This window comes from Festucalex cinctus, chromosome 19 (genome assembly GCF_051991245.1).
Source record: "Festucalex cinctus isolate MCC-2025b chromosome 19, RoL_Fcin_1.0, whole genome shotgun sequence".
Lineage (NCBI taxonomy): Eukaryota > Metazoa > Chordata > Actinopteri > Syngnathiformes > Syngnathidae > Festucalex > Festucalex cinctus.
Window position 1 is genome coordinate 20,199,310 of NC_135429.1, and position 27,993 is coordinate 20,227,302.

The 27,993-nt window shown below is 37.0% G+C and overlaps 1 protein-coding gene and 1 pseudogene across 2 annotated transcripts in view; one reads left to right on the forward strand and one right to left on the reverse strand.

Annotated features, from left to right (window-relative positions):
* Positions 1-27,993, forward strand: part of top2b (DNA topoisomerase II beta) — a 724,731-nt gene that overhangs the window by 343,191 nt on the left and 353,547 nt on the right. For both annotated transcript variants that reach the window (XM_077506321.1, XM_077506322.1), the window contains exons 19-20: positions 19,948-20,069; positions 20,343-20,491. In XM_077506321.1, coding sequence (XP_077362447.1) covers positions 19,948-20,069; positions 20,343-20,491 — 271 coding nt within the window. The remainder of the gene's footprint in view (positions 1-19,947; positions 20,070-20,342; positions 20,492-27,993) is intronic.
* LOC144007526 (general transcription factor II-I repeat domain-containing protein 2A pseudogene) lies at positions 15,839-18,461 on the reverse strand (annotated as a pseudogene).

Here is a 27,993-nt window from a genome sequence, read left to right on the forward strand (position 1 = left end):
TAGACCTTTTTTAGCCGTCTAAAAGACGTCTAAGCTAACAGACGTTTAAGCTTATACGTCATATATAGTAACAATACAGCAAATGTCACAAAGTGATTGATTGCCCCCCCCATAAATAGTCCTTTGAAGTAAGCCCCGCCCCCTTCCGGCATCTTAGCCAATCAGAACCCGTTATTTTGAATTAAGCCCTACCCACTTGCCACCTTCTCAACCAATCAGAAGCCGTAAGACGGCTTCTGTCAAAATTGATTGATGACATTCTACACCCCCCTCCCCACCCCCCTCATCGTCTTAACCAATCAGAGATCGGAAGCCACCCCTCTCATCGTCTTAACCAATCAGAGGCCGGAAGACGGCTTCTGTCAAAAATGATTGATGACATTCTGTTTCCCACAACATCAAACACATGTTTTCCGGTCCCCCCACCCCCTTTAACAAACATAGGGTTCCGGTCACCCCCCACCGATTGTATACGTACTTCCTTTGAACCCCCCAAACAGTAGCTTTGTTGTTTTCCGGTCCCCCCACCTTCAACAAACAAATGATTCCGGTCACCCCCCACCGATTGTCTACGTACTTCCTTTGAACCCCCAAACAGTAGCTTTGTTGTCTGAGAGGAAACTCTATCAGCTGATAAAAAACTTTTTTTTTATCTTACAGGAAGGATCCTACCAGCTTTTGAAGTATTATGGGGAAAACGAGCCCTTGTATTCATGAAATTTTTCACACGAATACTGATAAAATGTACCAAACGATGGGAAACGGCGACCCCCCTCAACACCACGACCAATCTTCACACCCCGGATGGGCGTGCGTGAATGTAAATTAGTATGAGGCTCACTTAATCTAGTTAAAGTGAATATTAAAAAATGTTATCCATTTGTTTTATGTTTTTTAAATAAATAAAAAGAGACTTACCGATGCTTCTGAATACGTAGTCGTGTCTCATTCAATGGGGTTTTTCTTTTAAAAAAAATAAAAATAACATAAATTGGCGTCTGTTTCTAACCGATGGAGTTGTTTTTATAGGCGAAAAAAATAGATTATTCGTGCGTAAAGAGGGGTTATTTAACCCATTTTAGAATAGCGTCCTTCTTTTTTCTGTCACTAAAAACTTGTGTGTTTGTGACTAGGAGCTAGTGAGTTGCGACCCCCTCAAGCCGCGGTAAATGGCGCCATCTATTGGGCATAGGATGTTACTGCATATGGTCCTGGGTTTTCTTTCTCAAAATTTCTTCGTTTGTAGTTAACTGTAGCTTGCGTCTGATACCGCCTCCGCCGCGCATATCCGGAACAACTTGTACTATCATTTGGATCTCGTCGCTAGCTAAAATCTCTATATTAGATTGAGCTATATTTTCCAATAAATTATTAACTTCATCGTTTAAAATATTTGGATCGTCGGTAAGACGCAGATAACAGTTAGCGTTCCTATCACCGCTAATTAATTCCACTTGCACGATATCACCAGGATGTGTTGATCTAGTTACCTCGTCAATTAGTTCGTTTATATTATCTCCTATTTTTGTATAAAAAGTCGCAAAATCAAGGGGCTCATCGGACTCACGTGTATAAATACGTTTACGGAATTCTGTATTATTAAAAACGGGTCTCCTCGTTCTAATAACGATGGAGTTGTTTTTATAGGCGAAAAATAGATTATTCGTGCGTAAAGAGGGGTTATTTAACCCATTTCAGAATAGCGTCCTTCTTTTTTCTGTCACTAAAAATTGTGTGACTCTGTAAAAAAAAGTCACTGAAAGTCAATGGGGGGTGGCGCAGAGGTGTGACTCCCTCACGATACGTTTTATTTTTATATGGTATCTATTATAAGACGATGGATGCTAGAATTTGTACATTTTATATATACGTGATGTTTATAGGTATGCTTAGACGTGTATGTTTTTATTATTTTATGTTTATGATGTGTATAAGAGTACGCTGTTTGGGGAGGGATGGGAAAATTTGTTTACCTTTTTTTGTGTGTTTAAAAAAGATAATAATTGTACTAGTTTAAAAATACTGATTTCTGGAGAGAATATATAATCACAAACTCAGGCAGGAACTGCATGTGGACATTTATTTTATGTTTATGATGTGTATAAGAGTACGCTGTTTGGGGAGGGATGGGAAAATTTGTTTACCTTTTTTTATGTGTTTAAAAAAGATAATAATTGTACTAGTTTTTTAAAAAAATACTGATTTCTGGAGAGAATATGTAATCACAAACTCAAGCAGGAACTGCATGTGGACATTATTGGTCAGACGTCTGCTTCTTTTTAAAACTAAGAGAATTGAAAGTATGAAACTTTGAGTTTCTTGATACGTTATTAGATTTATACTCTACTTAACCCTTAATCTTTAATCTTAAAGCCGATCTTTGCAACAATTTAACCAAAATCATCTTCTTATCAGTAGATTAACACCTTTGTCTCTTACAAAGGGTATTCCTGTAAGCCCTTGGCTAATAGTTTTCTATAAAAGGATCCACGGCTTGAATTTATGACACCATAGATGTATTTGTGCATGAAGAAGGGTGTGTACACTTTTATTTTAATTTTAATTAGAGTGAGGCGTGAAATTAATCGGTTGATGTTTTGTGCTTTGTATTTGATAGCAATGTAATAAAGAAATCTCGGTAGGATAAACACAATAAAGTTAGTATAATTTTGTCTACAAAAGTAAACTAGGGTATTAAAATGTTGATAATGAATGTAAAACCTAAAAATTTGATTCAAAGGTATTCAATTTGTAAATTATACATTTTGGATGACGGAACAATGTATGACATTAGAGTAGCGAAAATTTGTTTACTTTTTTTGTGTGTGTGTGTGTGTGTTTAAAAAAAGATAATAATTGTACTAGTTTAAAAATACTGATTTCTCGAGAGAATATGTAATCACAAACTCAGGCAGGAACTGCATGTGGACATTATTGGTCAGACGTCTGACAGCGTGTGTGCATGTTTTTTTTGTTTTTGTTTTTTTTTTCTGTGTTTTTTCCCATTAGTAAAACAGACTGTTATATCTGATGCTTTAGTCTGAAGTATACTTTGTATTACCATACAAGCGATTCTATACCTTCTATTTAAAACTAAGAGAATTGAAAGTATGAAACTTTGAGTTTCTTGATACGTTAATAGATTTATACTCTACTTAACCCTTAATCTTTAATCTTAAAGCCGATCTTTGCAACAATTTAACCAAAATCAGCTTCTTATCAGTAGATTAACACCTTAGTCTCTTACAAAGGGTATTCCTGTAAGCCCTTGGCTAATAGTTTTTTTTTAGAAAGGATCCACGGTTTGAATTTATGACACCATAGTTGTATTTGTACATGAAGAAGGCTGTGTATTGTTTTATTTTAGGGCTGTAGCAATTCAAATTGGAATTTTCCACATTTACCAGATTTAAAGACACACTTATGTTATCCTAAATGTGATTCACTGTGCAAAATAATAATACTAATGACACTAAATCACGGCGAGGCGTTGCTCACGTTCTAGTTGTAAACCTGCTTTGGGGATACACATTTTCTACAAATGTACCACTGAGAATATTTACGAGCTTGTAAATAAAATACTAAAGGGGTACCAACATGAAAAATTAAATTTTCGGAGGTTTTAGCTGTGTTAAAATGCTCTTACCTCGCCAAATACATGACCGAATTGGAGTTTTCCTCCATTCTCCCCTCTCTGAGAAATTCTGTTCTACAAAACACCAGCCCCACCCAACCTGAGAAAAAAAGCTGTAGGCGGCCTTTGACACCATAAGGTTACCCTCTCTCACGTTTTTGGTGTACGTCTAACTATGTATTTTATGTTTTCGAGCTGTTGTATATAAGATTGTGTTGTACATAAGAATTTTACCCCCTCTTACGTTTTTGATGCGTTATAAAACTAATAAATGCGCTGATTTTTTTTTTTTTTAAAGGATTAGACTTAGAGAAGGTGTTGGTGGCACTCTCATGAATAAAGCGCGCGAGTTGTTTTAGCCCCTCTGCAGACGCGTACACGTATAAAATGTTATTTTTCTGTTTCTAGTTTTGTTACCGCTAGTGCTATAATTTGTGTCTATACGATTTTTATCGGATGTCTCTATGTATTTTTGTTGTTGTTTAAGTTTATAACGTTTGTATATACGAAAGCGCTGCGCGGAAATGGGTTTTAACATCTATCGTTTTTGTAATATTTAAAAAACTAATAAATATAGTGTTTTTTTTTTTTGTTTTTCTTAAACTGATTTATGAAAAGGACTTGTAATCGCAAACTCTTTTTTTAAAAGCAGTAACTGATTTAGGAGGTGGAGGGGCAACGTATTATGGGGATCATACTTTTTGAAATCTTTAAACTGTCGTTTGTAAGAGTCTTCTATCTTGATGTTAGCCTTTTTATCTGAATATGTATGAATGAAATATCTTCTAATTATTAGCTCGGATTCTTTCAATGGATAGCCCTGTAACCCTTAGGTTAGTAGTTTTTTAGAAAGTATCTGGGTATGAAATATGTTATGTTAGGAATATGGCGTGTACGTGAAGAAGGTACGTCTGGCTATGTATTTTATGTTTTTGAGCTGTTGTATATAAGATTGCGTTGTACATAAGAATTTTACCCCCTCTTACGTTTTTGATGTGTTATAAAACTAATAAATGTACTGATTTAAAAAAAAAAAGAAAAAGGATCAGGCTTAGAGAAGGTGTTGGTGGCACTCTCATGAGCAGAGTGCGCAAGTTGTTTTACCCCCTATGCAGATGCGTACACGTATAAAATGCTATTTTTCTGTTTCTAGTTTTGTTACCACTAGTGCTATAATTTGTGTCTATACGATTGTATCGGATGACTCTATGTATTTTTGTTGTAGTTTAAGTTTATGAGGTTTGTATATACGAAAGCGCTGCGCGGAAATGGGTTTTATCCTCTTATCGTTTTTGTAATATTTAAAAAAACTAATAAATATACTGTTTTTTTTTTGTTTTACTTAAACTGATTTATGAAAAGGACTTGTAATCGTAAACTTTTTTTTTTTTTTTAAAGCAGTAACTGATTTAGGAGGTGGAGGGGGAGGCTGGTCCAAAGTGTGCATGTGTGCATGCGTGTGTAGGGGGTGTCAGTGTTTACGCCTAGGGGGTAGTAAAACAGTCTTTGAAAGTGATTGTCATACGATGCTTCGATCTGAAGTATACTACTTTGTAGTCGCGTATAAATAATTTTATACATTCTTTTTAAAAAGAGAGAAATGTAGGTACGAATGTTCGAGCCTGTTAAAATGCAGCGAACTTTATACTTGATTTAGAAATTATTCTTTAATTTACTAGGGCAATGTTTTGTGGGGGTCATACTTTTTGAAATCTCTAAGCTGGTGTTTGTAAGAGTCTTCTATCTTGATGTTAACCTTTTTATTTGATGATGTATGAATGAAATATCTTCTAATTATTACCATGGCTTCTATCAATGGATACCCTTGTAAGGCTTAGGATTGTAGTTTTTTAGAAAGTATTCGGGTATGAAATATGTTATGTTCGGGACATGGTGCGTACGCGAAGAAGGTTGATGTAGTTTTATTTTTGTTTTGTTTCCGATTTAGTTTTTTTTAGGGGGATGTAGGCATCGTTTTAAGGTGCCAGGTGTATTTTGTGCAAATAATATATGGATACTTACTTTTTATTTTTGTTACCGATAGTGCTTTGTTTCGCGAAACCCTTATGTTTTGTTTTGTTTCTTGTTTTTTTAACTTACCCTTCGATGATAAATAAAACGTCTTTAGACTTATCGCTAGCGAAGATGTAGCACGTTTAACATTCTGAATAGTTTTATCGCTGCACGACGTATTCGAACTAAGAGATCCCAAGTCTTTGTGAGTTTTTTTTTTCTTTTAAATACTTAGAAATACCCATTGTTAATTTAGCCTATAAGATATTATTGAATATGATAGGCTGTAAGATTAGCTATCCTAAATCACCCCTGGGTTTAAAACACAAAACTATGAGATTTAATCAGAGCGTAACAATCTACCGCGACGATCTTTTTTAATCTTAAAACCGCTCTTTGCAGCAATTTACCTAAATATATAGTGAACAAACGTGTATCTTGTATGACTAAGAGACATTTAACTTTTGATTGAACGATTTATTTTTTTTCCTTACAAATCGCGCTTACTTTTCGATGATACGCGTAGGTAAACAATTTTTTACAAGCATGATTGTGAAATAACAGCTACTATATTACTTAATTTGAATGAATAATATTATTTAAGACGTCTACCCATCTAACGCTTTAAAAATAGCAACATAATTCAGATAAAAATATTATTCGTACTATATTGTTTTTTTTTTTTACAATAGTTTCCGAGTTCTCACAATAGATGTTCGATGATACTATTTTATGTTTTTCTTACCGGTATGATTAACTTGTATTGCATTTATGACTTTTCGCTATTATCTTTGCATCGTTTTAAGGTGGCCGGTGTATTTTGTACAAATAATATATGGATACTTATTGATTTCTGATCAATTTTGACTCGTATATTTACCTACTTTTGCTTTTAGGCGTATGTTAGTTAGTTAGTTACTTGTATATGAGTGCGTATTCTAACTTTCCCATTCACTTCTTGGTTCCGTTCCATCACCCCTGTGAGACCGGACTCGTCTACTTAATATCACTAAAGTCTGTTCAAAAATCATTGGACACCCTGTCAGAGCCTTATCTTCCTTTTGTGACCGAATCCTGCTCGATCCGTTTCACTCACTTCATCGAATGTTTGAGTGGCTTCCATCATCTCAGCAGGCTGAGACGCCCCACTCTGACGAACACAGCGGCGGAGAAGGAGGAGGAGGAGGACTACAGTTGTCCCCAGATCACTAAAATCTCTTGAACAGTGACCCCCCTCCCGGGCCAAATTGCGACAGACTGACTGACACGTAGCACTTTAGTGTGAAGCACGGAGCACTTTCTTTTGTTTTTTTTTTTAATTGTTATTTATTATTTTTCGTATTTGTTTTTTTTAATGTTCATTGATTTCATGTTTTGTTTTTTTAACTTCCCCTCGAGGACAAATAAAAGCGTTTTTGAATTGAATATTTAATTACTTGTGGTATTTTATTCATTTTTAAGTTATTTTTTGGTCTTAAAAAGAGAAACTAAAGTCTTTATCACTAGAAGTTTAATAGTTTTTTTAATTCCTATCCACGCATCCCTCGGCACTTCCTTGCTCCACCGGTGGTCTAAAACTCGATAAGAAAACAAACGACAAACATGATTTTAATCCATACAGATATATTTTTTATTTAGTTACACGGGACGTCAACAAAAAGACATGATATACATTGTAAAGCACATCAAATAAAACATAGGGACGCACCTTGCTTTCAATAACAGTTTGGAAGTTTTTCATTTCATTTTTAGTTTCAAAGACTCGTCGTTGTCGTAATAATATTTAGCACAGTCAATAAACAATGTCATGACGGTCACCAAATGTCCCGCTTTAATATCATGGTTACACCAATTATTCAATACATATTCCATCGTGTTAGTCATGTTTACACGGTTCTTCAACAGTTTTGTTCTCAATGGATGTGTGTAAAATGGTTTTCTCTACAATTTCTATCCAATTATGCAAGCTTTTGAAAAAGATTCGCCCATCTCACACGTACCAATCAGCGATCAGATCTAGTTGTTCGTGGCTCAGTCCTCCGTCCCAACAGTTATCGAGAACGATCTTAATTCTGTCTAACACCATACGCTCATGAACGTAGTCGTGTAGCACAAATTCTACGATGCGTTGGACTTCCTCGGTAGTCGTCTCACGATGGGTTATGGTTAAGATACGGTGAATCGTCGACAGAAAACGTCCGTTACACAGTAGTTTCATGATACCTTCAAAATTCCGAGCAAGATAATACGGTTCCCGATCATAAAATAAGCAGGGATGTCTTAACTGACTCTGTAATTTTAAATCACATCCGGAGCAATTCTCTCTGCTATATTTATGGATAGCGCTCATCAACATATAGCTAACAGTCTGCTTAATACAATTATATCTTGCATTTATTACCCATACGTCCGGTGCGTAGTTCCAAACCAATTCACCCTCCCTCTCCTTAGGCCCGGCAGAAGCCGTCGGTAGACTGGTTAGCGAGTCGTCGTCGTCCACGGAGGTCTCATGAGAGGAAACGTTACTTTCCGTACCGTCCTCAGTCGAGCGATCATCGGGTTGAGGAGACCCGGGCGGAGGGTTATTCTCCTCTTCCTCAGCGATAGGGTCTATCATCTGTAAATATAAACGTAGGTAACCCTCCTTTTTTAAATTATTATTATTATTATTGATGTTATTAGGCTACATCGATTCGTTAAAAGTAGTTTACCGGGATGGATGCCGTAGACCCGAAGTCATTAGACGATGTCGAGGATAAGTTGCGAGCGGTCATGGGGCTGGAACTCCGATAGGGTCCGTCGATAAAGGTTACGTTTGCCTCATCCTCTTCGACGTCCGAACGCTCAGGACTAGATGCTGTAAGATTTGGCGGCTCGCTGAAAATCTGCATACTTCTCGAGAGTCGTGGGGATGTCCAGATCGTTCTAACTCGATCCCCCGGAGGTGGTGGCACTAGTGAATCTCCTCAAAGATTATCAAACGTTCGCAATGTTAGGGGGTTTTTTTCCCGAAGGGGGAGCGGTCTTTATTAGCACGAGACCCCCCACAGGGGCGTGGTTTTTACCAAAAAAAAAGGTTGGTGGCGTTAAAACAACAGATTTTTTAAAAATGAAAGTCAGAGAGTCTCCTTGATTCCTTCGCACATTAAATTCAATATGCGACTAATATAAAAACATTTACCGTAAAATAAAACATCATTGAATAAGTCCCCCCTGTTTTAATCCGGGATAAAACATTTAACGATAATATTCGTCAGTAAAGACACAAGGGGTATAAGCCGACGTTTAAAGCGTGTAAAGACGTCGCTAAAGAGTAAACTCTCGGAAAAACTTTAAATTATAAAACGTTAGCCTCACGAATAATTAGTCAATACGTGAATCGAGTAGTTAAATATTAATTACAAATTTTAACGGTATACGTACGCATTCAATAAAAATACAAGCGGGCGATTAATACTCGGCAAAGTTACGCCTAGAATTTTTAAAATAAAAATGTGTAAACACGTTTTGTTTTACTTTGTTTTGGAGGGACCGAGTATTTTGAAACATTTCATAGTAAAGCGTAAGGAGAACTAAAAAGTTTCATAAAGGTAATAATTTGACTTTATAAAAAAACAAACAAAAAATAACTTAAAAATGAATAAAATACCACAAGTAATTAAATATTCAATTCAAAAACGCTTTTATTTGTCCTCGAGGGGAAGTTAAAAAAACAAAACATGAAATCAATGAACATTAAAAAAAACAAATACGAAAAATAATAAATAACAATTAAAAAAAAAAAAAAAAGAAAGTGCTCCGTGCTTCACACTAAAGTGCTACGTGTCAGTCAGTCTGTCGCAATTTGGCCCGGGAGGGGGGTCACTGTTCAAGAGATTTTAGTGATCTGGGGACAACTGTAGTCCTCCTCCTCCTCCTTCTCCGCCGCTGTGTTCGTCAGAGTGGGGCGTCTCAGCCTGCTGAGATGATGGAAGCCACTCAAACATTCGATGAAGTGAGTGAAACGGATCGAGCAGGATTCGGTCACAAAAGGAAGATAAGGCTCTGACAGGGTGTCCAATGATTTTTGAACAGACTTTAGTGATATTAAGTAGACGAGTCCGGTCTCACAGGGGTGATGGAACGGAACCAAGAAGTGAATGGGAAAGTTAGAATACGCACTCATATACAAGTAACTAACTAACTAACATACGCCTAAAAGCAAAAGTAGGTAAATATACGAGTCAAAATTGATCAGAAATCAATAAGTATCCATATATTATTTGTACAAAATACACCGGCCACCTTAAAACGATGCAAAGATAATAGCGAAAAGTCATAAATGCAATACAAGTTAATCATACCGGTAAGAAAAACATAAAATAGTATCATCGAACATCTATTGTGAGAACTCGGAAACTATTGTAAAAAAAAAAACAATATAGTACGAATAATATTTTTATCTGAATTATGTTGCTATTTTTAAAGCGTTAGATGGGTAGACGTCTTAAATAATATTATTCATTCAAATTAAGTAATATAGTAGCTGTTATTTCACAATCATGCTTGTAAAAAATTGTTTACCTACGCGTATCATCGAAAAGTAAGCGCGATTTGTAAGGAAAAAAAATAAATCGTTCAATCAAAAGTTAAATGTCTCTTAGTCATACAAGATACACGTTTGTTCACTATATATTTAGGTAAATTGCTGCAAAGAGCGGTTTTAAGATTAAAAAAGATCGTCGCGGTAGATTGTTACGCTCTGATTAAATCTCATAGTTTTGTGTTTTAAACCCAGGGGTGATTTAGGATAGCTAATCTTACAGCCTATCATATTCAATAATATCTTATAGGCTAATTTAACAATGGGTATTTCTAAGTATTTAAAAGAAAAAAAAAACTCACAAAGACTTGGGATCTCTTAGTTCGAATACGTCGTGCAGCGATAAAACTATTCAGAATGTTAAACGTGCTACATCTTCGCTAGCGATAAGTCTAAAGACGTTTTATTTATCATCGAAGGGTAAGTTAAAAAAACAAGAAACAAAACAAAACATAAGGGTTTCGCGAAACAAAGCACTATCGGTAACAAAAATAAAAAGTAAGTATCCATATATTATTTGCACAAAATACACCTGGCACCTTAAAACGATGCCTACATCCCCCTAAAAAAAACTAAATCGGAAACAAAACAAAAAAAAAACTACATCAACCTTCTTCGCGTACGCACCATGTCCCGAACATAACATATTTCATACCCGAATACTTTCTAAAAAACTACAATCCTAAGCCTTACAAGGGTATCCATTGATAGAAGCCATGGTAATAATTAGAAGATATTTCATTCATACATCATCAAATAAAAAGGTTAACATCAAGATAGAAGACTCTTACAAACACCAGCTTAGAGATTTCAAAAAGTATGACCCCCACAAAACATTGCCCTAGTAAATTAAAGAATAATTTCTAAATCAAGTATAAAGTTCGCTGCATTTTAACAGGCTCGAACATTCGTACCTACATTTCTCTCTTTTTAAAAAGAATGTATAAAATTATTTATACGCGACTACAAAGTAGTATACTTCAGATCGAAGCATCGTATGACAATCACTTTCAAAGACTGTTTTACTACCCCCTAGGCGTAAACACTGACACCCCCTACACACGCATGCACACATGCACACTTTGGACCAGCCTCCCCCTCCACCTCCTAAATCAGTTACTGCTTTAAAAAAAAAAAAAAAAAGTTTACGATTACAAGTCCTTTTCATAAATCAGTTTAAGTAAAACAAAAAAAACAAAACAGTATATTTATTAGTTTTTTTAAATATTACAAAAACGATAAGAGGATAAAACCCATTTCTGCGCAGCGCTTTCGTATATACAAACCTCATAAACTTAAACTACAACAAAAATACATAGAGACATCCGATACAATCGTATAGACACAAATTATAGCACTAGCGGTAACAAAACTAGAAACAGAAAAATAGCATTTTATACGTGTACGCATCTGCATAGGGGGTAAAACAACTTGCGCACTCTGCTCATGAGAGTGCCACCAACACCTTCTCTAAGCCTGATCCTTTTTTTTTTTTTTTTAAATCAGTACATTTATTAGTTTTATAACACATCAAAAACGTAAGAGGGGGTAAAATTCTTATGTACAACGCAATCTTATATACAACAGCTCAAAAACATAAAATACATAGCCAGACGTACCTTCTTCACGTACACGCCATATTCCTAACATAACATATTTCATACCCAGATACTTTCTAAAAAACTACTAACCTAAGGGTTACAGGGCTATCCATTGAAAGAATCCGAGCTAATAATTAGAAGATATTTCATTCATACATATTCAGATAAAAAGGCTAACATCAAGATAGAAGACTCTTACAAACGACAGTTTAAAGATTTCAAAAAGTATGATCCCCATAATACGTTGCCCCTCCACCTCCTAAATCAGTTACTGCTTTTAAAAAAAGAGTTTGCGATTACAAGTCCTTTTCATAAATCAGTTTAAGAAAAACAAAAAAAAAAACACTATATTTATTAGTTTTTTAAATATTACAAAAACGATAGATGTTAAAACCCATTTCCGCGCAGCGCTTTCGTATATACAAACGTTATAAACTTAAACAACAACAAAAATACATAGAGACATCCGATAAAAATCGTATAGACACAAATTATAGCACTAGCGGTAACAAAACTAGAAACAGAAAAATAACATTTTATACGTGTACGCGTCTGCAGAGGGGCTAAAACAACTCGCGCGCTTTATTCATGAGAGTGCCACCAACACCTTCTCTAAGTCTAATCCTTTAAAAAAAAAAAAAAATCAGCGCATTTATTAGTTTTATAACGCATCAAAAACGTAAGAGGGGGTAAAATTCTTATGTACAACACAATCTTATATACAACAGCTCGAAAACATAAAATACATAGTTAGACGTACACCAAAAACGTGAGAGAGGGTAACCTTATGGTGTCAAAGGCCGCCTACAGCTTTTTTTCTCAGGTTGGGTGGGGCTGGTGTTTTGTAGAACAGAATTTCTCAGAGAGGGGAGAATGGAGGAAAACTCCAATTCGGTCATGTATTTGGCGAGGTAAGAGCATTTTAACACAGCTAAAACCTCCGAAAATTTAATTTTTCATGTTGGTACCCCTTTAGTATTTTATTTACAAGCTCGTAAATATTCTCAGTGGTACATTTGTAGAAAATGTGTATCCCCAAAGCAGGTTTACAACTAGAACGTGAGCAACGCCTCGCCGTGATTTAGTGTCATTAGTATTATTATTTTGCACAGTGAATCACATTTAGGATAACATAAGTGTGTCTTTAAATCTGGTAAATGTGGAAAATTCCAATTTGAATTGCTACAGCCCTAAAATAAAACAATACACAGCCTTCTTCATGTACAAATACAACTATGGTGTCATAAATTCAAACCGTGGATCCTTTCTAAAAAAAAACTATTAGCCAAGGGCTTACAGGAATACCCTTTGTAAGAGACTAAGGTGTTAATCTACTGATAAGAAGCTGATTTTGGTTAAATTGTTGCAAAGATCGGCTTTAAGATTAAAGATTAAGGGTTAAGTAGAGTATAAATCTATTAACGTATCAAGAAACTCAAAGTTTCATACTTTCAATTCTCTTAGTTTTAAATAGAAGGTATAGAATCGCTTGTATGGTAATACAAAGTATACTTCAGACTAAAGCATCAGATATAACAGTCTGTTTTACTAATGGGGAAAAAACACAGAAAAAAAAAACAAAAAAAAACAAAACATGCACACACGCTGTCAGACGTCTGACCAATAATGTCCACATGCAGTTCCTGCCTGAGTTTGTGATTACATATTCTCTCGAGAAATCAGTATTTTTAAACTAGTACAATTATTATCTTTTTTTAAACACACACACACACACACACACAAAAAAAGTAAACAAATTTTCGCTACTCTAATGTCATACATTGTTCCGTCATCCAAAATGTATAATTTACAAATTGAATACCTTTGAATCAAATTTTTAGGTTTTACATTCATTATCAACATTTTAATACCCTAGTTTACTTTTGTAGACAAAATTATACTAACTTTATTGTGTTCATCCTACCGAGATTTCTTTATTACATTGCTATCAAATACAAAGCACAAAACATCAACCGATTAATTTCACGCCTCACTCTAATTAAAATTAAAATAAAAGTGTACACACCCTTCTTCATGCACAAATACATCTATGGTGTCATAAATTCAAGCCGTGGATCCTTTTATAGAAAACTATTAGCCAAGGGCTTACAGGAATACCCTTTGTAAGAGACAAAGGTGTTAATCTACTGATAAGAAGATGATTTTGGTTAAATTGTTGCAAAGATCGGCTTTAAGATTAAAGATTAAGGGTTAAGTAGAGTATAAATCTAATAACGTATCAAGAAACTCAAAGTTTCATACTTTCAATTCTCTTAGTTTTAAAAAGAAGCAGACGTCTGACCAATAATGTCCACATGCAGTTCCTGCTTGAGTTTGTGATTACATATTCTCTCCAGAAATCAGTATTTTTTTAAAAAACTAGTACAATTATTATCTTTTTTAAACACATAAAAAAAGGTAAACAAATTTTCCCATCCCTCCCCAAACAGCGTACTCTTATACACATCATAAACATAAAATAAATGTCCACATGCAGTTCCTGCCTGAGTTTGTGATTATATATTCTCTCCAGAAATCAGTATTTTTAAACTAGTACAATTATTATCTTTTTTAAACACACAAAAAAAGGTAAACAAATTTTCCCATCCCTCCCCAAACAGCGTACTCTTATACACATCATAAACATAAAATAATAAAAACATACACGTCTAAGCATACCTATAAACATCACGTATATATAAAATGTACAAATTCTAGCATCCATCGTCTTATAATAGATACCATATAAAAATAAAACGTATCGTGAGGGAGTCACACCTCTGCGCCACCCCCCATTGACTTTCATTGACTTTTTTTTACAGAGTCACACAATTTTTAGTGACAGAAAAAAGAAGGACGCTATTCTGAAATGGGTTAAATAACCCCTCTTTACGCACGAATAATCTATTTTTCGCCTATAAAAACAACTCCATCGTTATTAGAACGAGGAGACCCGTTTTTAATAATACAGAATTCCGTAAACGTATTTATACACGTGAGTCCGATGAGCCCCTTGATTTTGCGACTTTTTATACAAAAATAGGAGATAATATAAACGAACTAATTGACGAGGTAACTAGATCAACACATTCTGGTGATATCGTGCAAGTGGAATTAATTAGCGGTGATAGGAACGCTAACTGTTATCTGCGTCTTACCGACGATCCAAATATTTTAAACGATGAAGTTAATAATTTATTGGAAAATATAGCTCAATCTAATATAGAGATTTTAGCTAGCGACGAGATCCAAATGATAGTACAAGTTGTTCCGGATATGCGCGGCGGAGGCGGTATCAGACGCAAGCTACAGTTAACTACAAACGAAGAAATTTTGAGAAAGAAAACCCAGGACCATATGCAGTAACATCCTATGCCCAATAGATGGCGCCGTTTACCGCGGCTTGAGGGGGTCGCAACTCACTAGCTCCTAGTCACAAACACACAAGTTTTTAGTGACAGAAAAAAGAAGGACGCTATTCTAAAATGGGTTAAATAACCCCTCTTTACGCACGAATAATCTATTTTTTTCGCCTATAAAAACAACTCCATCGGTTAGAAACAGACGCCAATTTATTTTATTTTTATTTTTGTTAAAAGAAAAACCCCATTGAATGAGACACGACTACGTATTCAGAAGCATCGGTAAGTCTCTTTTTATTTATTTAAAAAACATAAAACAAATGGATAACATTTTTTAATATTCACTTTAACTAGATTAAGTGAGCCTCATACTAATTTACATTCACGCACGCCCATCCGGGGTGTGAAGATTGGTCGTGGTGTTGAGGGGGGTCGCCGTTTCCCATCGTTTGGTACATTTTATCAGTATTCGTGTGAAAAATTTCATGAATACAAGGGCTCGTTTTCCCCATAATACTTCAAAAGCTGGTAGGATCCTTCCTGTAAGATAAAAAAAAAGTTTTTTATCAGCTGATAGAGTTTCCTCTCAGACAACAAAGCTACTGTTTGGGGGTTCAAAGGAAGTACGTAGACCAGGCATGTCAAACTCAGTTTGGCTCTGGGGCCGGATCCAGACTTTCTGTTCTCAGGTGGGCCGGATCAGTAAAAGAATGTCAACTCCAACTATTTAGTTTTGTTTTTCAGTACTATGCTTTATCATTCAGCCTACATTTGTAGCCCACCCTACATATTATAATCACGGATGACAAGGGATCTTTTCTAAGCACAACACATTTATTCACAAACAATGGAGAAAAAAAATGATTTTCATGTTTGGCATTGAATGTGTTAACAACTGGTTTATTTTAACAGTTGAGTGAATGCAGTTTTACACCTGAACCAACTCACCACACTAAACAAACTCAAGTGGGAGCTATGAAAAAAAATGTTTTGCCTTAATTGTCATACTGCTTTGAAATAATAATAAATAAAAATATATAATAATAAATAAAAATACAAAAGAAAAGTTTTAGCAGTGCATGGGCAATAAGATTATACTACATCAGCTCAAACTACTAGGCTGGGCCTACTGAAGCTGAGAATATACTGCACAATATTAATTGTCTTTAATATGAAACCAGATTAATCTTATTTTTAATGATCTGTATTCATGAGTGCAAACAAATGTCGTGTCATCACACTTTTTTCTCTCTCTCACTGCACTCCTGCAGTCTACTTGCTGCTGCTGGCTCCTGAAACTTGGCATCTTTTTGCCTTTACAAGTGCGTCGATATCAGGTTTCAAATCCTGAGTAGCAGCACATTTAACAATGTGATTCAAGTGTTCATTTGTTAACCTTGAGCGCTGCTTTGTTTTATTATTGTTCATCACGGAGAAAACCTGTTCACAAAGATAAGTAGTCCCAAACATGGAGAGAACGTTTGCAGCCATGGCTGTTAATTTGGGGTAACCTGGCACAAGATACTGATAAAACGTATCCAATCCCACGGACCCAAATTTATCCTTCATAGCGGAATCGCACTGCAAGTCAATAAGCTCGAGCTGAATGTCAGCTGGCACATCAGAGGGCTTCACTGTAAATGGCGAGCGAAAAAAGCCGAATTTGTTCTCAAGTTCACTGAAAACCTGAAACCTCCGCTCAAACTCTCGCAGCAAATCTGTTATGTTGTCTTTATATTTATCCAAATCGGGACGATCCGGTGCCTTCGGACGCACAGCTGTGAGACATGAGAAGTGCGTGGTGTCACCGCTGGATAGCTGCGTCTCCCACAGCGACAGTTTCATTTTGAACGCACTTATGCTGTCGTAATATTGAGTGACAACTCTATTACGGCCCTGCAATGTAGTGTTAGGTGTATTCAAGTGTTGCGTAATATCAACCATGAAGGCAAGATCCTGCACCCATTCCTTGCATTGAAGTTCCTTTACTGGGCGTTCTTCTCCATGAACTGTCCAATTTCGCCTCGAGCTCAAAGAAGCGCTTGAGTACTGCACCTCTGCTTAACCAGCGCACGTCAGTGTGGTATGGTAGGCCAGCATGAATGTCATGATCACTGAGAAATGAGTCAAACTGGCGGTGATTTAGACCGCGAGCTCTGATGAAATTGACAGTTTTCACAACCACGCTCATAACATGGTTCATTTGCAGTGTTTTGCAACATAACGCCTCCTGGTGCAAAATACAGTGAAATGCCCAAAACTCCTGTCCTCCATTTGCGGTCTGTACTTTGTCACGGAATTTTGTGGCAACGCCTGCCTTTCTCCCCACCATTGATGGCGCACCGTCGGTCGCCAGGCTCACAGCACGGGACCAGTCCGCCTCCACCTTGTCCAGCGCTCCAACGAGAGCGCTGAAAATGTCATCTGCTGTCGTGGTGTCATTCATGGGCACCAATTCAAGCAGCTCCTCGGTGATGGTCAAAGTTTCATCAACACCTCTAATGAATATGGCCAGTTGAGCAATATCTGTGACATCGGTGCTCTCATCTATTGCAATTGAAAATGCGATAAATGATTTGTTTTTCTCTTGCAATTGGCTGCTCAAGTCACTTGAGAGTTCTGTCACCCGATCTGCGACAGTGTTCCTCGTTAGACTAATATTGGCAAAGGCCAGTCTCTTTTCAGGGCACACGACTTCTGCAGCCTTCAGCATGCATGTTTTTACAAACTCCCCATCAGCAAATGGCTTGGATGCCTGCACCAGCTCGTTGGCAATAATGTAGCTGGCTCTTACAGCCCCATCAGCGATATCGCGGCTGCGCGTAAAAGCAGACTGCTGTTTCTTCAGACGAGTGACCAATTTGTTTATCTCGTCTTTTCTTATTTGTCCTTTCAAGTCGTCATACTTGTCTTTATGATGAGTCTCGTAGTGGCGCCGAATATTAAACTCTTTGAACACTGCAACTTGCTGATTACAAACCAAGCACACTGGTTTTGCATTCACTTCTGTGAATAAATAATTCTCAGTCCATTTTTCCTGGAAAACCCTGCACTCCGTGTCCACTTTTCTTTTTTTTGACAGTGCCATTTTGGGAAGGGTGTGTTGACCGATAACTTGTTTAGTAGTAGTGGTGAATGGTGAAGCAAGCTTACCGGTTAATTTCTAGTTGGACACATCACGTTGCGAATGTTTATTTCCTGGTACGAACTCGTGTCAGTGCCGCATGCTGGACGTGAGCTCTTTTACTGCCCTCTAGCGGCCGGAGCGAGCATTTGGTTTGTATTTATTTAAAAAAATCATAACTTTTGATATAAATGAGCTATTGACTCGCTTTTTTTTTTTATATACTCAGAAATTTATGACGGGCCGGATAAAATCATCCAACGGGCCGGGTCCGGCCCGCGGGCCGTATGTTTGACATGCCTGACGTAGACAATCGGTGGGGGGTGACCGGAATCATTTGTTTGTTGAAGGTGGGGGGACCGGAAAACAACAAAGCTACTGTTTGGGGGTTTCAAAGGAAGTACGTATACAATCGGTGGGGGGTGACCGGAACCCTATGTTTGTTAAAGGGGGTGGGGGGACCGGAAAACATGTGTTTGATGTTGTGGGAAACAGAATGTCATCAATCATTTTTGACAGAAGCCGTCTTCCGGCCTCTGATTGGTTAAGACGATGAGAGGGGTGGCTTCCGATCTCTGATTGGTTAAGACGATGAGGGGGGTGGGGAGGGGGGTGTAGAATGTCATCAATCAATTTTGACAGAAGGCTTCTGATTGGTTGAGAAGGTGGCAAGTGGGTAGGGCTTAATTCAAAATAACGGGTTCTGATTGGCTAAGATGCCGGAAGGGGGCGGGGCTTACTTCAAAGGACTATTTATGGGGGGGGGGGGGGGGGGGCAATCAATCACTTTTTGACATTTGCTGTATTGTTACTATATATGACGTCTAATAGACGTCTCGATGTAGACGTCTAAAAAACTTTCACTTTTAGACCATTTGTAAACGGTTTTTAGACTAGACTTCTAAGCACCATTTAGACGTCTATTAGACGTATTTTAGACCGAAAAATGCTGGGTGGGTATAATACAGAAGTCCGTGTGCTGATCACCAAGCGCATGATTACTCCAGTTGGGATATACTGTATATATCAGTGCTGCACGAGCGTGCTTGTGTCATTCAACGTGATGCTAGCCGATGCTTTTTTTTTTTCTGCCCTCTCGCTCGATGCTCACCGACCCCAAAGCGTGTGTACAACCATAATTCTTGAGTTAAGAAAATGTTAATACTCCATACTGTCCATACTGTTTTGTTTGTTTGCTGTTATCAACTTGGTATATATATATATATATATATATATATATATATATATATATATATATATATATATATATATATATATATATATATATATATATATATATATATATAAATCAAGTTGATAACAGCAAACAAACAAAACAAGACAGTATGGACATCATCATTTTAGTGCAATGATTAAACAGAAATGTTAAGTAGTTAGGGCACCAAATATTAAAGTTGTCTATGAACACTCTCCTGCACGCACTCCTGCTGTAATGTTCATGAAGGTATTTTAAAAATATAAAAATTCAGATAAATTGTTCAGGTGGGCAAATTTCTATAGGTTGGCAGCTCTTCTTCTATCTTTAAATAATTTAAATGTTTCCCAGTGACTCATTTTTTGTTTGTTTGCCTGCAACTAATCTGGATATATATTATGTTTTGGTTATTTAGGTTTAAAGCCTGGCCAAAGAAAAGTGCTTTTCACTTGCTTAAAGAGGAATGACAAGAGGGAGGTGAAAGTTGCACAGCTGGCTGGTTCAGTAGCAGAGATGTCTGCTTATCATCATGGAGAGGTACAGTTAACTTAGATCTATTAATAGCAATCAAAATCATAGCAAATGCGAGCAGAGGTGTTTTATAAAAGTTCAATTATTTTATAAAACCTATGCTTTAGTTTTCAATCTGTTCATGTTCCATGTGTGCCACACATGTGTGTGTCTGTCTTGTTGGAACCAGAAAGTGCTAATCAGCACAAATAAGAAATACTGTAGATGTGATTTAATTGAGTCATATTATTTGTCACTTAGTTCTTGTACTAAGCATTCATCACCCACTTTTCTTTTCAGCAAGCGCTCATGATGACAATTGTCAACTTAGCTCAAAACTTTGTGGGCAGTAACAATGTGAACATCCTGCAGCCACTTGGTCAGTTTGGCACTCGCATCAATGGAGGCAAAGATGCTGCCAGTCCTCGTTATATCTTCACTATGCTGAGGTAAAGCCATTAATTTAATTCATACCAGTTGATGATATCAGTGCTCATTCTTTAAAGCTGAGACGGTAAGGAAGAGGACATGTAAATCTGTGTTGCTTTTCCATGCCACTAAAGCACAAATTTTGTAAAGGTTACGCATTCATTTCTCAGTATTAAAATTAATCGGCCAAAATACAAGTTGCCTTATAATTGTGTACACGATTTATGTGCGATGTGATGTTTTCACAAAATCAGACCTGTGTCTACAAAAAAAAATAAAAAATTGAAATTGAAATAGTCACATATTTTTATTTTCCACTTAATTTTCTTTAAAATATGTAAATACTAGGGGTGCAACGGTTTCACATTTTGCTGGTGGTTTTACGTTTATTCTTATCGACATTAAAAATGAAATCAGCATTCTTTGTATATTTTGTATATTCTTAACAACATATATCCATCCATCCATTTTCTTGACCGCTTATTCCTCACAAGGGTCGCGGGGGCTGCTGGCGCCTATCTCAGCTGGCTCTGGGCAGTAGGCAGGGGACACCCTGGACTGGTTGCCAACCAATCGCAGGGCACACAGAGACGAACAACCATCCACACTCACACGCACACCTAGGGACAATTCGGAGCGCCCAATTAACCTGCCATGCATGTCTTTGGAATGTGGGAGGAGACCGGAGTACCCGGAGAAGACCCACGCGGGCACGGGGAGAACATGCAAACTCCACCCAGGAAGGTCCGAGCCTGGACTCGAACCGGAGACCTCAGAACTGGGAAGCGGACGTGCTAACCACTCGACTACCGTGCCGCCAACAACATATATACATATATATATATACAGTGGCATGAAAAAGAATCTGAACCTTTTGGAATTTTTCACATTTCTGCCTAAAATCACCATCAAACGTGATCTGATCTTTGTCAAAATCACACAGATGAAACAACAGTGTCTGCTTTAACTAAAACCACCCAAACATTTACAGGTTTTCATATTTTAACAAGGATAGCATGCAAACAATGACAGAAGGGGGAGGAATAAGTAATTGAACCCTCTGCCTAAGGATACTTAAAGAGCAATTGAAACCAATTTTTACCAAACAATTTAAGTCAGGTGTGTGCCCAATCACTGATGAGTGGCTTAAAGCTTCCCTGCCCACTATAAAACACACACCTGGTTAGAATTGTCTTGATGAGAAGCATTGTCTGATGTGCACCATGACTCGCTCAAAAGAGCTGTCGGAAGATCTGCTATCAAGAATTGTTGGTATGTATAAAACTGGCAAAGGATACAAAACCATCTCTAAAAGTCTGGATGTTCATCAATCAACAGTCAGCGAAGTTGTGTACAAATGGAGAGAGTTTGGCACTGTTACTTCTCTCCCAAGGAGTGGCCGCCCACCAAAGATGACGCCAAGAGTTCAGCGCAGACCACTCAAAGAGGTAAAACATAACCCTAGAGTGTCTGCTAAAGACTTACAGAGATCACTGGCACAGTCCAATATCTCTGTGCATGCATCAACTATATGTAAAACATTGGCCAAGAATGGTGTTCATGGGAGGACTCCACGGAGGAAGCCACTGCTGTCTAAAAAAAACATTGTGGCTCGTTTAATGTTCGCAAAAAAGGCACTTGGGCACTCTACAGAAGTTTTGGCAAAATATTTTGTGGACTGATGAAGCCAAAGTTGAATTGTTTGGGAGGAACACACATCGTCATGTGTGGAGGAAAAATGGAACAGCTCACCAACATCAACACCTCATCCCCACCGCGAAGCATGGTGGAGGGTGCATCATGGTTTGGGGCTGTTTTGCTTCCTCAGGGCCTGGACAACTTGAAATCATTCATGGAAAAATGAATTCAAAAGTTTATCAGGATGTTTTGCAGGAAAACCTGAGGCCGTCTGTCAGACAGTTGAAGCTAAAAAGAGGATGGATGCTGCAACAAGACAATGATCCAAAACACAGAAGCAAATCGACATCAAAATGGTTTCAGAAGAACAAAATACACGTTCTGGAGTGGCCAAGTCAAAGTCCAGACTTGAACCCCATTGAGATGCTGTGGCATGACCTCAAGACAGCGATTCATGCCAGACATCCCAGGAATCTGACTGAACTACAGCAGTTTTGTAAAGAAGAATGGGCCAAGATCAGTCCTGATCGATGTGCCAGACTGATCTGCAGCTACAGGAAGCGTCCGGTTGAAGTTATTGCTGCCAAAGGGGGGCCACAAAATATTAAATGTGATGGTTCAGTTACTTATTCTTCCCCCCTTCTGTCATTGTTTGCATGCTATCCTTGTTAAAATATGAAAACCTGTAAATGTTTGGGTGGTTTTAGTTAAAGCAGACACTGTTGTTTCATCTGTGTGATTTTGACAAAGATCAGATCATGTTTGATGGTGATTTTAGGCAGAAATGTGAGAAATTCCAAAAGGTTCAGATACTTTTTCATGCCACTGTATATATATATATATATATATATATATATATATATATATATATATATATATATATATATATATACATATATTTAACAACAATAACTGAAAATATATATATTTTTTTTAAAAGTTGCTGCATTTAAAAAAAAAAAATACAGCAGATTAGACAGACTAGTATGCTCTTAAAATAGGGCATGGGCACTAAGTGGACAGTGTGTACCCTCTTTTTCTTTCATCTTAAAAAAAAAATCATATTTTTCTTTAATCTTTCCCAATTTCTTTTAATGTTTTGAATCATTGTTACATATGAAATGTTCGTCCACAGCCTTTAAACTCACAATTTGTGCAGTTTACCACTACACATGTAGCACATGTACACGTCTCGGCATTTGGCTGTAAAATAGGCATTTTAGAGGCCCGACCGTCGTGCCCCTCCCTCGCTTGCCTCTGCCGCCTCGTTTCGGCCTCCCCTTTCCCCACGTACACTCAACCTGGTCCAGGCCGATTCGGAACTCAACCGTGCATAACTCTCCTGGTGCGTTCAAAGCGGAGCCCTGTGTTGTTGAGCACCCGCTAAATGGACCGTGTGGAAAAAGAAGAGCAGTTGTGAGCGGAAATAACCCGTGTTATTGAACAGTTGCGGTTAGATAATCCTGACAAAAAAATTGACAAAGTTACAGCAATTTCAATGTTGCCAGGTTGCAATCCTTCCTTTTGAGAAAAATGCGTTTAAAGTTCTATTTCGTCCCTCTCGACCGCCAGTTGGCGGTACTTAAAAGCACGGAAATCCCCCACACGCATGCGTCACTCGAGTAATAATCCAAAAAAGGACATGTAGTCCATAGTTCCGGTTGACATCATCCCCATGTATAAGATGGGACAGGAACCGGAACACAGTCTCTTTGACCTTCTCGCGTGGTTCACTCACCATTGTTCTTGCCCGTTGCTGGTGGCCTGTGATCTTGTTGATCGGGGCTGCGGGTGTCTGCCCCCGCCCCTCTTGGCTGTGACTGCTATGTGTATTTTCTTGTTTTTTGATGGACACGGGAGATTCGTTCCCTTTTTCGTGAGAATTTCTGCGCCTCATGGATGAGGGGGGTCGTTTCTCGACCCTCTTCTATTGCAGTTTCGTAACCGATGCTTTTGCTACCGTGGTTGCCTTTTATCTGCTAATGAAGGTATAGTCTTTTCGTATCCTCTCCTAAATTGTTGTGCCACGCGACTTACCCGGCTGCTGTCCGTGGGTCACCAGCTGCCTTGATGTTTGCTAGTTATGTTATTGTTTATCATGCCCTTTGCTAGCTTATGCCGGCACTTTGCTAGCTTATGCCGGCAAAGACTATGGCTAAAACTGACATTGCAATTTTTTTGTGGTCTGCGATATATTGCGATATATATATTGCAATATTAAAAATGGAAGAATTTTCACCAGATGACTTGAATAGCTGTTTGTGAAGAATTTGTTTAACTCACCATGAAACCATTGGATTCCTATAATATCAAACGCACATTGCATTTGGTTTCTGTTGTAATGGATGGAGGTAGTTTTTTCGAATCAAATTTTTGTCTTAGGAATGTGGCAAATACAAAAAAAAGATTGTACAGTAACTCAAGTCTCCATGGCACAAGTAATCAATAGAAAAAAAAAAGTAATTTTGGGGGTGAACAACTCCTTTAATGTTTTATTCCAATGCAAAAACACTACATCTTATCACGAATATTTGTCTTATTTCTAATTAAATTATTATCATTAGCATTATAATAGATGCAAGTTGTCTAAAAATAAGTTACTTTTTAGGTGATAAGTCTTATCTTAAATGTAGTGAGATTTGTTTGGAACATAAATTAGACATTTTAACTATTATTATTATTATTATTATTATTATTATTATTATTATTATTATTGTTGTTGTTGTTATTATTCTTATATAAAGTATATTAAGTATATTAACCACTGACACTGACTGACATTAACTTACCAACTGCAAGATGCAGCCTGTGCCCTTGTTATTTTATACATGTACCATGTGTTTTTTCCTGTTCAAATTATGAAACTACAGTACGACTTGTTGCTGATGTGTTCAACTGTACACTATTGCCTGAAATAAATGAAAATGATGATGATGGTGATGATAATTATGTATCTTGCCTTATATTGCACTTAAAGTTGTATTCCTAAATCCTAACCATTTTGAGTTTATATATTTAAAAAAATATTAATAATGGGCAAAAACATTTCTAAAAATAAATTAAGACAAAGTTCGATTTATCTGATTTTAGTTTTTATTTATTTATTTATTTTTAAACAATCAGATCCGTGACTTTTGTGACCCGTTGCACCACTAGTTTTTGGGTCCAAAAACTATGCGGTGGTCAACAAAAAAAAAGAATTGCAATATGTCCAAGATTAGATCACTGATGGCGAGGCAACAATTTCAAACTTCGTTCAACATCTGAAGTTGCTCAAAGAACGGTAAGTAAGCCAATATTTTAGCTTGTTTTGAGAATGATATACTATGCAAGAGCAGAATTTCCAAGATTATTAATCTTGTTTTAAGATTATGTGTCTTATTTCTCACTTAGTTTGCAAATCTTAAAATTGGTTAATTTGTATGCACAATAAGCTAAAATGCTGTAAAAGTTATTTTTAAGATTGTCAGATATCATTCTGCTTATTTTAAGATACTTATTAGCCTTGTGTGTTAACAGCGAGTTTTAAGGAGCTTACGACAAATATTTTCCACATTTTACGTTGACTAACCAACATCAAAGGGCCTGAACTGGGGTTTCATAAATTTATTTTTCTTATTTTACGATTTTGCAGAATGTACTAACAAGATAAATGGAAATTATAAACAATCAAACAAAAGTGCAATATAGTAGGGCTGCTCAATTATGAAGAAAATGTTCATCACAATTATTTTGGTAATAATTGAAAACACGATTAGGAAGATCATTTTTTGGGGTAGAAAACAAGAAAATGTTTAAACGTAAAAAACAATATTCAGACAAATAGAAATCTCTGACATTATAATTATGCAAGTTCCCTTTGGATGAAACTAAATTGAATAGTTATTTTAAAATTTAAAATAAAGGTGCAAATGTATAAATTTAAACAATTCAAAATTTGTCTTAATCTGTTCTCTTTTTTTTTTTTTTTACAATTATACTAATTTTGTATATTGTGGAGTAGTAATTGAAATTGTAATTGAATTTTGATTAATTGCACAGCCCTACAACATATAAGACTGTCTCAGAAAATTAGAATATTGTGATAAAGTCCTTTATTTTCTGTAATGCAATTTTTTTTTTTTAAAGTCATAGATTCAGGATTCATTACAAATCAACTGAAATATTGCAAGCCTTTTATTATTTTAATATTGCTGATTATGGCTTACAGCTTAAACAAAACTCAAATATCCTATCTCAAAATATTAAAATATCCTGAAAAAGTATACCAATAGGCTATTCAACTAATCACCTGCAAACTGTTTCCAAGTGAATCCAGAATTTATGACATTTTTTTTTTTTTTTAATTGCATTACAGAAAATAAAGGACTATCACAATATTCTAATTTTCTGAGACAGTCTTGTAGCATTTTATTGCTATTTCCTGGTTTTGTCATACTTACTAAGCTCATTTCCCTTCTTTCCAGTGAACAGGCAATCCATTTAGTGGTCTAGTGGTAGAGTGTCTACCCTCAGACTCAGAGTTTGTGGGTTCGATCCCAGGCTGAGTCAAACTAAATGCAATTAAAAATGGTGCCATCTACCTGCTTGGCAGTCAACTTAAAGTACAAATAAACTGACATTTGATGCTCTGTTTCAATGGTGCTTTATGCTTTTAAAAAACAAAAAAAGATTGAATTTACTTGAAATAAGGCCATTTAATCTTCTTCTTCTTCTTTCGGCTTTTCCCTTCAGGAGTCGCCACAGCGAATCAGTTGTCCTCTGCATCCTCTGCTCTCACACTAACTACCTTCATGTCCTCTTTAACTACATCCATAAACCTCCTCTTTGGTCTTCCTCTCGATCTTCTGCCTGGCATTTGAAAACTCAGCATCCTTCTTCCAATATAGTCACTATCTCTAGTCTGGACATGTCCAAACCATCTAAGTCTGTCCTCTCTGATTTTATCTCCAAAGGGGAGGAAAAAAAAAACGAATACGCCATCGAACGGACCAATCACGAGCGAGCTACGCCCCACCATCTACGGCGTGCAAGGATTGGCGACGTGTGCACCGCAGCCGGCCACGAGCTACGCGGCACTTCAAATTCATGGCTCGCGTAGATCATGTGATCTACTCCGGTCATCAACGCGAGAGCAAACGTGGAGGCATAAATTAGCTTAATTGTTCATCCCTAGGGAGAAGTCACATATACCATCAAATTTAAGACACGTAACAAACAAAGTTCAACACTTTTTCAAGACTTTAAGGTATTATTTCCAAATTCGTAAATTCAATGCTTTTCCGACTTATTAAGACCCAGCAGGAACCCTGTAAGCTCCGTCAAAGCTGTACGAGAGATCTTGAGAGAAACTTGGCGCTCTGGTTTCACTCAAAATGAACTTGTACCTCTCGACTGTCTCATTCACTTTCAGGGTGCAACACTGCAATTTTCATCAAAAAATACTTCATCATCAAACTCACTGACGTCCTCGCTGTCGAAGTATCACTCGACAGTGTGTCCAAGAGCTCCGTCCCAATCGCACCAATGAAGTTGTAGAACACAGGAATGAAAATATCTCACCTTCCGGCGAAATTCGCCGTTTTGAAACTCAAATAGATCACCTCCATGAATTGTGCAGATCCGATGAGAAACTATTTCGGGCTTGGTGTTGCCTGTGGAACAAGTTCATTCAGGCCAATGAACAGTTTTGAGCGCTGTTATTTTTTGTTTAAGGGTGCCAGGTGTTCTCTAGTTAGATTACAAGGAGAAAAGCCAGATAAATGTAAACTAGCCTTAATTAGGCTGAAAAGTCATTCCATATTCTGGTCACCCGGCTGCCAACAACAGGCCAAGGCGACACATGGTTGCCTTATGTTGCTAGCATTGCAACGTTGCAGGCTAG